Raw genomic sequence first — 14,224 nt, forward strand, 5'->3', positions numbered from 1 at the left:
GGAGGGTTTCTGAAGTAAGCTGCAACTGCTACGGCAAGCATTAGTCATATATTTGAATGTTGATCAGCGAGCTCATTGGCTACCGATACAGGAGAGAACCAATCAGCTGTGCCATGTAATAATGATGTCATTAAGTCAGATTGAGTTAGACCTATCGGATTGCGCCATCTAGAGTTTCATGCCAGAACTCTGTATTTATCCGAGTCCTTCACAAGTGACACAGGCAGGTGTTGTAGGGCCCTATGATTTCTGAAATGCAGAAAAAAGGCCAGAATCACGGAATCCAGTCATAAAGATGGAATTTACAGTATAACGCGGAATGTCACAGAATTTGCCAAATTTTGGACTATAAATCAAAGGTAGGTCTGTTCACTTAAATCAAATTGTGATATGGGCTAGTGTCTGTGAATATTAAGCCGCAAAAAGACTTGAAGCCTGCACGTTCTGCGTGTCTCTGTGTGAATGAATGGCACAGACGTGCAGTTTCGTTTACTACACATACTTAAGCACGTGTGATGCTTGCGGTGTTCTCACTAAATGAGGATGTGAACACATGAACATTGTCTCCAGAGCTGCTCTGAGAGTCACTTTATAAGCATTTGGCCGTTTCATTTTAGAAAAACTGTTGTCATATCATATACATACAAACAAAACTCTTCACGGCAACCTGTCAAAATAAAAGTCTGGTTAAACTTGAAGAAACTGTGACAAAAATATTTTACATTAAGATGTACATTCTTGTACAATAGAATGTACATCTTAATGTGATACTGTTTTAATAATAATGTTATTGTTTAATGAATAATCACACAATTTTTCTTCCATGTTTTATTTTTAAAAGTACACCTGTTGTGTAGCACTTTGTTTGCCAAAAAATTTTAAAGGGTTTCATTTTCATTGGATTACAAGAAAAATTAATTAAATAAATGACTGTTTTATGCCTTCATTTTATTACCAGAAAAAAAAAATCATAAAAAAACGTATTTCATGGGGCCCTAAAAATTTTATTTTTGTAAAACTTTTAATAAATTGCTGTTAAATTGTATGAGTGTCATGACTTCAAGACATGCTTTTTGATTAATCAACTTTAATTAAACCATTAAAATGGAGTCCAGAAAAATAAAAAACAGAAAGAAAAAACATAATCCAGAAAAATTTAAGCGGATTTCATAGGGACCTAGCGTTGGCCATAATAAATAGCTTTTTCATTGATGTCAGATGATAGGATGCATTTGTAGGTTTGGTTTTAATTCACTGTAGGTAAATTTCCACTTCATCTACCAATCTTTTTGTTCTCCATTTTCTGTTTACTGAGTGGGAAACACTCCAAACAATTTGGAGACTGAAACGCAAATCCATTCAGATTTCTCAAACACGTTGAACACATTCATTGTAAAGAACTGACCAAATAGTGGTTCAATCATGGATTGAGCATCAGCAGCTCTGATTCTAAACAGTCGATTTGTTTCTCCCTGTATGACTGATTCTTTGAAAAAACAATAAGTCAAAACGGAGTCAAAACAGCAATTAATTTGCATAACGATCTAGTTCTAATTCTCACTTGTCAAAAGAAAAAGTGGATACATTATTTAGCCTATAAACTACTGCTATAAACTTCCTTGCCAGACAATTTTATTTAGGTATGTGGTAGGATGCACAAAATTTGGTTATATAAATCAGCACCCTTGCCGTAGGTAAAGAGATTTCATTCGCTGTCATTTCTTTGTTGACATATATGTGATATATTAACACTAACTTTTCATTTTTTGAGCTGGTGATTGGTTAAAGGTTGTGGGATTATTCAGACCTGTCTCAGAGGTATTTATATCCTTGTTGGGACTTTCCCTGGTCTGTTGCTCTTAATATGAGCTATTTATAGTTGCTAAAAGACTAACCTAAGATACTAAAAAATTACTCAGAAAATATAACTTTTAGATATGACATAAGAAATTATTTAATCTCTTTATAAATAATTTTTTTATATGTGGGGGTGTCCCCATAATGTGGTTTATTTTTCAGAAATGTGCCAATATAGCAAGTATATAGGCCCACTTGTTCAGAAACAAACGAAAGATGAAGATGACAAGTATTTTAGGACCATCAATGGAGGAAAATTGGTTTTGCCCCCAGAATGGTGTAACTACCGAATCTTCCAGCAGAGGCAAACTGGCCAAACCTTCACCCTTTAGTGTAGGCTGCCATTTCCCATCTCAGCTACCCCGTTAAAAACAGGACGTGACCTAAAATGTAAAATGGAACTACTGCTGTGATTACTTCAGAGAGCAACCCGAAACTGACACAAACAGCCCTATAGTTAAGATATGGCGAATCCCCAACTGAGAAATGGTTCTGTCCTTTTATATATATTTCACAGGATACATTTCTTTCAGCAAGACTGAGAGCATTTAGGTTGAGGAATGAACCTGAAACTGAATTATTTGTGGAAACTGTGATAATTGCTTACTGTGCCAAATATATTTACTAGGGGTCTTCAGACATGGTGTCTGGTGCAACTTGGCGAACTGAACCCTAAAATAAAAACGTTACAGAAATGACAGTATAATCAAAATGGTTTTTGTTTTGGACCATATAGCTAACATTATACTTCCAGTTTGACTGTTTCTCAGCACAACCTTTATTTCTGAGGCTTTGTTTTAAGATCTTTCTTTTCCATCACAATGAACAGTTCTCAGACAGGCCTCATAGAGAGCCTTGATGTGTCTCCAGTGAAAATCAAAGTGCATTAAACATTAAAAGTACTGTCAAGCGCAGAAGTAGACCAACTCTAAGGGAAAAAGTAGAGCACTGAAAGGGCTAGAAGGCAGAAAGCAAAAATGTTGACTTTATGATCCTCGTTGTGCTCTTCTATTCACCTGCATACTTAAATATGTAAATTTTCACTGATTGTTTTTTTTTTTTTTTTTACAGAGAAACAAAAGGAAACTTATATAGGTCTATTGTTCGGTTTAAAACCCCAGATTGCACTGCAATGAGCTCAGTGAAAAAAATCAATCCAACATGGCAGAGAAATGATGATTATAAATATACTTATATTTCATTCAGTAGTGAAACTATCTTGGGTTTACTCTATAAGCTCTAAAATCTGTCCTTCATTACCTCGTTAGATTTGAATGAAACACAGGTAAAACATAAGACACAATTCTTGAAATATTAAAGAACAGTTATGTTTTGCTGCAAGTCAACCAGTCATGTGCCTTGGCAGAGTGATGCTGCATCTACTACTAACCCACATAACACAGGTGCTCTCTGACTACATTATGTCTCTGTGCTTGATGTGCTCTTCCTTTTAGGATGGGGGTACTGTAGAATGCGGGGGAGGGTTTCCACTCGAAACAAGTCGGGACAGATAGTAGATGCTATTATATTTATTTTATTTTATTTGTTTAAAAATGAATACACTGTTGTACTGACGGTTGAACAATCCATTGGTTTAATTTCGTCTCGACAAAGTATCAGTGAAAGCTGTAAGATCCAATCTGCTACACATCAACTTTGTAGTCTTTACTACTTCCCTCAAAGTATACGCTTAGTTTATGAATATTTAATGGCGATAAAAGAAACAATGATTCACGCTGGACCTGCTGGTCTTGCTAATTATTCATGAGGTCAGGATTTAAACTCTGCCATTAACCAGGTGTCTGAATGAGTGACAGTACGGGGTGTCACTTATACAATAAATAAATGATTATGTCTTATGCTCACCAAGGGTGCATTTATTTGATCAAAAACACAGTAAAAACATCAATATTCTGGAATAGTTTTTACAATTACAGCCATTACTCACTCTTCAGTGTTACATAATCCTTCAGAAATAATTATAATATGCACATTTGGTGCTTAAGAAGCATTTTCAAAACATAGTTTTGATTATTTATTCTAAAATGAGGAAAATATAAAAATAAGTCTATATGTATGTATGTGTTCCCGTATGAGTTCCAACTTTTACTGGTAGATTATCAGTAAGATAATAATTATGTTATATATATTATGTTATACATAATAATTATGTTATATCTTACAGAGATTAGACTGACATTTCTAAGAAAAGTACAAGTACAAGTCAGCATAAAAACTCCTGACACTAACCCAAAGCACCCATTAGACCATAAATATATTTTCCCTCTTTCTTTGAACCTACCTAATACTTGGGCTCATATATTAAGTAAATTACAACCTGAGAGTGTCACTTGCCCTTTGTCTGGACTCTATTCTAAATTACCTGAAAGGAAGTGGTATAACACTCCTTACCATTCCATTGTGTGAACCTCTATGTTCGAGACAGCCCAGCCCCAAGGCTAAGAGAACTAGAGAACAACTCACATTACAGCATGCATGAGTAAAAAAAAACTGTTATATTACATGAGAAATGCAGGAATTCAGGTTTTGGGTTGCAACATACAGTATATAAATCAATGCATAAATATGATTTCCACGTACATAAAACACAAAGCACTTTACTGCACTTAAAGTTACCTACTAGCGTGTGCTTGGCATGAAGTTTGCACTAAGGAATGGCTCCTGCAGTCAAGCAAATGACTGGCATATGTTTTTGTGTGATTGCCGCCAGTTGAAGTAAAATAAGCAAATAAAGGTTAATTTCTCTTTCAAGATTTGCTCAATTGAAAACAAAGACTCAAAACTATGAAAGCCTGTTTCCGCCATGGAATAATGAAAAATAAATGAAATAAATGAAAAAGGTTATTGCGTCTTTTTAACATACAATTTTTTTTTCAGAGAAAAAAGTCAAAAGTGCGAGATCTAAACACAGAATTGCAAAATATTAATATTTAAATATGAATTTACATCTATAAATAAATATGAATTTACATATTGCAATTCTGACTTATTTCCTATTAATTCTAAGGTTACATGTGGATAAGTTTATATATATATGTATAATATATATATATTTATGTTTCTATGTCTATATATATATATAAAATCAGAATTGTGAGATAAAAAGTTGAAATTACCTTTTTTTAAGCTATTTATTCCATGGTGGGGACAAGCTTCATTTTACATTCTAAAAAAAAGTAAATATATATATTTTTTCACATGCTAATTTTTTTATTCTTGATACATTATGTGTGAATGGGTTATTTATTTTAATTAAAGAGAAGGCCATGTTTTTTCATGTCTTTTTCTTGCCAAATTTCCCACATTTCACAAAGCATCTAACAAACAACAAAGCATGTTCCGTGATATACTGCATTTAGAATTCTAACATAAACATATTATTTATTCAGTGTGGTAGACCTTAGTTCAAAAAATAACAAGCAAGTTGCATCTTTATCAAACTATAGGATGTTAGATCAAACCTAAGCTTAACACCATCTAAACATCAAAATAAAAGCATGCATATACTTATATTGACCTGAGGCATTGCACGGTAGACTTGTTCTCTAAGACTGTGTGTGTGCTAATGGTGGGCAAACTCTGAGTCTTTAAACCATGGGTTGCAGCGCTCTCTGAATCTGACCAATCAGAGCTGAGTACACAGTGGCCTGGAGCTGAGAGGATGATGTGTCGTCAATAGCTACTTTAATTCCAGGCCACTGAGACTCATTTATGTATGATCCTTATCAAAAAGGATCAAGCAAGAGAGCTCTTGACCTATTATAAGACAAAGAGAGAATGGAAGATGGAGTGTGTGCCACGTGCACGTTTTCCGGGGTGCAAGAGTTTGCCCGCTTTGTGTCCTTTATATGTGTATTTACATTTGCATGTATTTTTGTCCGTGCAAACAAATCAAAAAATATTTTCTCTTGATGGCATAAATGTGCACTAGTGTGTGTGGGTAGGGGGGTGTGCTGAGATGGGCTATTAAAGCTATAGGACAGTGAATTTTGCTCCAGGGTCTCTTATAGAGAGTGGATGCTGCAGTGTGCTCTGTTAAAAGGTTAGATCCCCTCTCCCTCAGGCCAGGTTACTATTCTGCTTCTGTGTGATGGTATATCTATAAATAAATAAACAAACAAATGTATTTTAATGCTATTTCTATGTTTTCATCGAGTTTATGCAAGAATTGCATAAAATTATTGCAAGAATTATGAGTAAAACAACTCAACCTCAGAGGTTTCAAGTCTTACAGATGCAGTTTTCAACAGTACAAAGTTGAAACTGTTCCCATCTGAAACACATGGGTGTTATACATAACAGGTCAAAAGTGTTTCTCCAGTCACCGCAAGTCGACTTTTTTCAGTCAGATGTTTTCCCTTCATTAGTAAAACCTGCAAACGGCTGTATGCTCTGGGAGAGATCTTGTCTAATTAAACAGGTCCGGGGGCAGGCAAGGTAATCTCCATCCTCGCTGGGGAGGCCACATCACGGGCCTTCTCACATGCAGGATAGAAAGAGAAAACCGTCCCAGAATGGATTAGATCCAAGACTAGACACAATGATGTGTGAGGTACTGTAGCTGATCCTGCTCTGTGCTGTTATGCAATGTGATGTACTTATTACTTTTAATGCACTGCTCAAAGATTTCAGGAATGAATATACCTTATTAAAAGAATAGGCAAGTACCAAGTCTAAGGATCCTGTAGGACAGTGATCTTCAAATCTGGCTCGCGAGATCCACTTTCCTGCAGAGTTTAGCTCTAACCCTAATCAAACACACCTGAGTTTGCTAATCAATGTCTTCAGGATCATTAGAAAATCACAGGTAGGTTTGTTTGATTAGGGTTGGAGCTAAACTCTGCAGGAAAGCGGATCTCGTGAGCCAGATTTGCGGATCACTGCTCGCTCTCTGAATCTGACCAATCAGAGCTGAGTACACAGTGGCCTGGAGCTGAGAGGATGATGTGTCGTCAATAGCTACTTTAATTCCAGGCCACTGAGACTCATTTATGTATGATCCTTATCAAAAAGGATCAAGCAAGAGAGCTCTTGACCTATTATAAGACAAAGAGAGAATGGAAGATGGAGTGTGTGCCACGTGCACGTTTTCCGGGGTGCAAGAGTTTGCCCGCTTTGTGTCCTTTATATGTGTATTTACATTTGCATGTATTTTTGTCCGTGCAAACAAATCAAAAAATATTTTCTCTTGATGGCATAAATGTGCACTAGTGTGTGTGGGTAGGGGGGTGTGCTGAGATGGGCTATTAAAGCTATAGGACAGTGAATTTTGCTCCAGGGTCTCTTATAGAGAGTGGATGCTGCAGTGTGCTCTGTTAAAAGGTTAGATCCCCTCTCCCTCAGGCCAGGTTACTATTCTGCTTCTGTGTGATGGTATATCTATAAATAAATAAACAAACAAATATAAATATATATATATATATATATATATATATATATATCCAAGTCTAAGGATCCTGTAGGACAGTGATCTTCAAATCTGGCTCGCGAGATCCACTTTCCTGCAGAGTTTAGCTCTAACCCTAATCAAACACACCTGAGTTTGCTAATCAATGTCTTCAGGATCATTAGAAAATCACAGGTAGGTTTGTTTGATTAGGGTTGGAGCTAAACTCTGCAGGAAAGTGGATCTCACAAGCCAGATTTGAGGATCACTGCTGTAGGACAAAGTCTAAAGAGCATTTATGCAAATACCTTAAAACTTAAGAACAGTTTCAGGTGGTAACAACCGTCAGGAATACTATCTGACAGCTTACACACACAACACAGCGACAGGACTCATATGGACCCCCTCCCCATGTATTGCACATACATTGCATCACATGTATTGCTCTAGACACCTTAATAATCCACCTCACTCCAGCCATTTTAAAAGTGTGACAATTACTACAATAACTCTCATTGTTACAGGATACAATTAGCCGTTTTATGCTGACTATGTCGATTGTTTGTATATGTAGACTGTTTATTGTCCCTCACGTTTATTACATTGAGTCTGTAACATTGAGTTACTGTGCTGTACATAGTGTGTTTCTAAATACTGATGTTTGCAACAAGGTATCTTGGGAAACTATGTTTGGTTTTATCTGTCCTGACTTTGACTCTTGACTTGTCCTATTTTTGTTGACCAAAAGTACTTTATCTATAATAAATACTAAAGACTATAATAATTCTATTCATAACATCAATTCAAATAAGAAGGTTTATTCATTTTTGTAAATAAAAGTTTGGAGCTGTTGGTTCTTATAAATCAATAAATCAAAAGAATCCAAAAGATCTGGAGCAGCATTATTTTAGTATCACAATTATTTTACATTTTTATTTTACATATAACTGTATATTTATTTTTTTATACGTTTTAGTAATTTTGTTGTGTTTTTGTCAGTTTAAGTATTTTTGTTTTTTATGTCTATATAGTTTTAATTTCAGTTTTATTTTTTTAAGTACATTACTTTTTTATAGTTTATTTCAGTTAAACTTTTTTTTTTCTTTGGTTTTAGTTTTAGTATAATAACTCTGATCTGGAGTGATTCTGAAGAGGCAAGTTAGCAAAGGTCACAATAAAAGTTGTATGAGGGCCCTGCCTACAGGCCAACTATCCATTCAAATTCAGGAGGGTGTTGTTCTTGGCACCACATGTCATCACTGGAATAACAAGACAATACACCCCAATTATGGGATTAGGATCGTTTACACTAATCGAGCCATAAAGGGCTATGACACACACCTCACACACACAATGAGATAGTTGGAGGCTCCCAGCACAACTGTTTACAACCAATGTTTTCTAATCAAACGCAAGTCACATTTTTTAGTTTTTCACCTTTTCTCACTGATTTATGTGATAATTTATTCTCAAACATAAAATACAATTGCATAAATCTTAATAAAAAAAGTCAAACTTCTCGAGATTTTCCTGTCTGTCAAAGAATGCAAAAATTACAGACTAGCATAAGTTTGTGCTCCTCAAAGCTTAAGGCAGCAAAACCCCTTGCTTTTAATCTTTTTATTTTGACTGCAAAGTCAGACACAGCAACCAGCTTTAGCATAACACTGTTCTCCTTTAATCACGCTGCATACAAACACACTCATAGTCCATACTCCATCATTTTTGGTAATTAGTTGCTTTTATCTACATTATTAACCAGACTACAGGATAACACCAGGGATGAATCGTACCTTTTTGATGTGGAACAGGCTTTAGGAGATCTCAGAATTTTGGGCTCTTCTCAGAAATCCACACTACAGTATGCATAAAGCTCTAGGTGTTTGATGTTTGGGGAACTCAAGCCTTTTGGAGGGTAAAGTGAATGTATATATATATAATCATCACCTTAATGTTGATTTAATATAGAAATGCAGGGAATCATGAAATCTGACAAATGAAACAAAAACCGGTAAAAATGGCAAAAGGTAGTGCCAGTAGCTCACCGAGCGCAACCATTTGAAGTAATCGAAATAATGGCACCCCCGATAGTCCAAAATATGTATAAAACAATGTGGATTTTTTAAATAATGTAAACCTATCGTGGGTTTTCTACTACATATTTTAGTAAGATACATAATTTATGTTATATTAAGCCATACAAGTCTTAATACCCGGGGTTCCCTTTAAACAAAGAAAGAAAGATAAGTAAGTATAAGTATAACAATAATTTAATTATTGTTATGAAAGTTTTTGAATTAAATTATAATTGTTAAAAAATAACTTTTACCGTTATTAATTATTTGAATTATAAAGGCTTTTACTACAAGGTGAGTTTGTAAATATATTATTTAATTAGAGCTTGTGGTATTATTTTCCTCAATGATCAAAATGAGTTTGGTGCTCTTATAAACTGTGGACTTTGATAAAACAAAAGTGAATTAATCAATCAAAGCAAGCATATGTGAAATGCCCTTTAATTCCTGCCAAGAAGAAAACACCGACTTACATCATTCTAGCCATGTACGCCAATAAATCCAGACACACTGCCAGTTTCACCTAATTCTGCCAAGCTACAAGGCCATGACATGCTATGAACCCCTTAACATGACAAATAACAACGAGTCCTCCAAAATGACACACTATTGCACACCGATTCTGTAAGGAGCAGAATAATGACTGTGAGAGGTGTAGGGGTGAAGTAGTTTTGGTCCAATGGTAATAATCACTCTTGGAGAAAGAGATTATTTCAGCAGGTCCTAGCTTGACCTACATGGCTTAATCTTTTATGGGTCAAATCAGTTTATGCCTGGACATGGCCGGGTTCAAAACACGTCGCATGGCATCAAAATAAAATGATTGCATCCTATTCAAACTAACTGCATAAATCTGTAAATGTTCTTGTTTTTCGTTGCCTCAAAGTGGAGGGGGAAATCTCCATATTTTCAATGCTGTATCCATGCACTGGATTTATCCCTATACACTGCAGCTTAACATCTTCTTATAATTAAAGCTATACAGCAGCACCCAGTGCTGAGGCTATGATCCGCATGAGGCTATGATCTCCTCAGAGGCTTGACAAGGGCGCTGAGGCTGTAGCATTTTATTTTAAAGCAGGGGCCTGGTTTCTTCGGCCCATGCAGTTGAAATGAAGTAGGAGGAGAGTTTTTTTTATGATCGCATGTTATAGATATCACTATTTCACTGGGCATTGGACATTTCTTCGTGGATATAAGGTGGATGTTGTTTTGCATTTAGTGCTGCATCCAAACAACTGGAATATTTATTTTCTCTCCACACCCAACCTATAAGTTTCATGTAAAATGCATAATTTTCTCATAAAATAGCCATGTTTAAGTGTGTGTGCTAAGATATCTTGTCTCACTGTGTTTAAATGTCACATCACCGATAACCTTTAGTTTAGGTTTATCCTTCTCTTGCATTTAATTCTGTTGGAGCAGCTGGGTGGGTGCAGCGCCAGTTTAATGACATAAGGACAAAATATTTTATTTTATGTTAGACCGGCTTTATAATAGGGATGTGCAAAAATAAGCATAATAAATAATTATTGTTTTATGTCCTAGCGCAGCCGAATGTGATTACGCATTTATGCGTTTTAAAGACAATATAGATTCCTTATTACTGTGATCGAAAAATGAAATGAAATGAAAATCATGTTATAGCAGAGATAGCTGTTGCGTTTATCCATTCTAAAAAGCAGCAGCATTGAAATAGCCATGGCACCTACACGCCCCTCTCTCCAAACAGCTGCTGAAAACGACCCAGACGTCTCCTAATGCCTTCAAAATCTTAACAATCAGACATATAGACTAAAAAACAATATGCAGCGGCTGGTCACTGTGTGTCAAGACGTTTTTCGGTTCGGAGCGAAAAGCGCAACCGGTCACAGTGCAGGTGTTGGTTACGCATACAGGCGTGTGACACATTATAATGTGCTCGGCAAATCTTCAAGGCAGTGTCTACATGTTGACTTGATACATGTAACCATCATATTCATTCATTCTTTTCCAATAATTTGCAAAAACATCGCACTTTCATGTATAAACTCTCCAAGCCATAATTCACGCGTAATGGTCTACTTACGCACAGCCTCCAGTTTTGGATCCAGCGCACTGCCGGTTTGCTGGATTTTGCCTATTTTGTTCTGCAAAGCCCAAACCCGTTGGTTTGTGGAGACTATTTCGTTCTCAAGCTCCTGAAATAAGGAGCAGGCGTGTTTGGACAGGTCGGAGAGCTGCCGCAGGGTCCGGGATAGAGCCACATTGGCGATGGAGCACAGATCCTCGAACAGTAACCCTTCATCATTAGGGATGGGATGTCTGCACAGCAGCTGGGGCTCAACGATCCGTTTGGCAAAAGGCATTTTTCAGTAGGTAAATGCAAATCCCCCATAAATAAACCAATCAACTAATCCAAAAGAAGATTCTGGCGCCTGTCAAGCAAAAATCCACGAATCCTCCGCGCAACCCGCCATCACTTCAGTTCTCCCGTTAGAGGAGATCACGCAGGGATGGAGGTTTCTCAGTGAAATTCTCTGCTCCTCCTCTGGACCTGAATGCCTTTTGGTAGGCTAGTGGGTTTTTTGAGGGCTTGGAGGCTGAGAATGGATAGAGAGAGGCTTTGCAAAAACACGTACTGGTCTACTTGCGCCAGGAGCGGAGAGAAACTACGCATTCTACTACGGCGAAGGCATACCTCTTAAATAATAATTACAGCACGATGACGTCGCCTTGAAAGCGTCCAGTCAGGCGCCTCATTAATATTAATGAGAAAGACCTTAACCGTAGTAGGTTTTAAAAGAAAAAAAGCTTTCATGGACGAATATCTACACACGTTTATATAGCTTTGATTAATTCATCTTGTCAAGCCACCAGTGTTCTAGAAGGTGTTCTATAAATAATGTATTAGACAGTCTTGTAACACATTTCGTTAACAGCTAACTCTTTTTGTTGTACGTACAGTAAATGTTGTGGGTAAAGGTATTAAATGTACTGCTTATATAAAATAATTATTATACATAAACAATATTATTTTCTAATATAATACAACATCTGCTCAGGAAATCGGTGGTCATGTATAGTGATTCTAGCCCGTTTTTAATTGGTTAAAATAAGTTACAACTCACCCTGCGTTACAATAAAACATATAGTCTCCTCGCCAGCTATAGGCAGTTAGTCTTTTCAGTCTGCTGAAATGAATAAGTTCATTCACAACCCCTCACTACGTCATTGATGCTCCATTGTGATTGCTACAAAGGTGACAAAGTACAGTATCTGTGCCCCGTTTTGGAACCGCAAAGGTTGCAGTTACATCATTGCGGCGGGTTTCCGGTTAGGGGTTCCGTTTGGATAAACTTTATCCACTCTTTTGTCGAGGACTTAGAGATGCTTAGGGCTTAACAACACGCAAGCTGAGCTGAATGGTTAGTATAGTGGTATGGATAGATCTGAGATGTGAAAGCTGTTGAGATAACCAATGAGTTACTCTGAGTTTTTCTGAATTTACTCTCTATTCTTAAATTAGAAAGATAATTATATTGAATATTTTACCGTCACAAGATCCGCACCATGTGCGGCGAGCAGCCTCTCGTGGTGGAATTTGTGCAGCAGCTAAAATTCAAAGCGTAAAAAGAAATATCACTACCTGGTGGTCATATTATGCAACTAACACTGGACAGAGAATCGTCACTGACTGAGCAATATAGGGGAAAATGTTATATTTTATAATCATGAACAGAAAATAAAGATATAACCTCCTTAACAGAGCCTCAGTTTCTCACATGCTATACTCTCACTCAAATTCTGATTGTATGTATTTGTGTATTTAATAATGTATTTATATTAATTAATATAAACAAATGCACACAAAATATTACATTATTTAGAGAATATCTTTAAACTTAAAATGAATTTAAGGCTGATTTGATGAAAATATGGTTGCAAGTTGGATCTGCAGTTCTTTTACATTTTACATTTTAGTCATTTTGCAGACGCTTTTATCCAAAGCGACTTACAATTGGGGAATACATAAAGCGATTCTTCTTAAAGAGGCAAACAGATACAGGAAGTGCTCGTAATACCAAGTTTCAGGTATTGTTCAAATAAGTACAAGCTAGAAAGGGAAGGAATAAATAAAGAGAAATATGTTTTTTTTAAATTTAGGATGAAGTGAAGTAGCGTCGAAAGAGATGAGTTTTCAGCTGTCTCTTGAAAATTGTCAGGTATTCAGCATTCCGGATAGGGGTGGGAAGATCATTCCACCAGCCAGAGGTGCTGAGCCTGTGGCTGTTCTATATGCAAGCATCAATGTCTTGAATGCGAGCCGCAACCGGTAGCCAGTGCAAAGAGATAAAGAGAGGTGTAACATGGGTTCTTTTGGGCTCACTGAAGACCAGTTGTGCCGATGCATTCTGAATCATTTGTAGAGGTTTGATTGTGCTTGATGGAAGTCCAGCCAGAAGAGCATTGCAGTAGTCCAGCCTAGAAATGACAAGGGCCTAGACAAGAAGTTGTGCAGCATGCTCCATTAGAAAGGGCCTGATCTTTGCAAACCTACAAGATCGAGCAGTCTTTGTAATGTAGTCTTTGAAGGTCAGCTGGTCATCAAAGATTACACCAAGATTTCTGACCGAAGTTGATGGGGTAATTGTAGAAGAACCTAGCTGGATGGTGAAATCATGCTGTAGCAGAGGGGAAATTGCCTGAGAGGAGAGATGTGTTGATGATGTGTGTGAGTGTTGGTAAGAGTGTAGGAGAGATTGTTTGGAGAAGGTGTGAGGATATTGGGTCTAGAGGGCATGTTGTAGGATGGCTGGAGAAGATAAGTTTTGATACCCCGTACCAAAAAGTAGTATACTTCAAGTTTATTTTAGTAAGTATACTTAAGTAAAGTTCAAGTATA

The 14,224-nt window shown here is 36.6% G+C and overlaps 1 protein-coding gene across 6 annotated transcripts in view; it reads right to left on the reverse strand.

The window, feature by feature from the left end:
• LOC107695078 (Nance-Horan syndrome protein-like) overlaps nt 1–11,917 on the reverse strand; it is a 54,991-nt gene extending 43,074 nt beyond the window's left edge. For all 6 annotated transcript variants that reach the window (XM_016494879.1, XM_016494880.1, XM_016494878.1 and 3 more), the window contains exon 1: nt 11,408–11,917. In XM_016494879.1, the coding sequence (XP_016350365.1) occupies nt 11,408–11,687 (280 nt within the window). In that variant the 5' untranslated portion in view covers nt 11,688–11,917. The remainder of the gene's footprint in view (nt 1–11,407) is intronic.
• Between the last annotated feature and the right edge of the window lie 2,307 nt (nt 11,918–14,224).

The sequence above is a fragment of the Sinocyclocheilus anshuiensis genome, unplaced genomic scaffold, assembly GCF_001515605.1.
Source record: "Sinocyclocheilus anshuiensis isolate Anshui unplaced genomic scaffold, SAMN03320099.WGS_v1.1 scaffold26, whole genome shotgun sequence".
Classification (NCBI taxonomy): Eukaryota; Metazoa; Chordata; class Actinopteri; order Cypriniformes; family Cyprinidae; genus Sinocyclocheilus; species Sinocyclocheilus anshuiensis.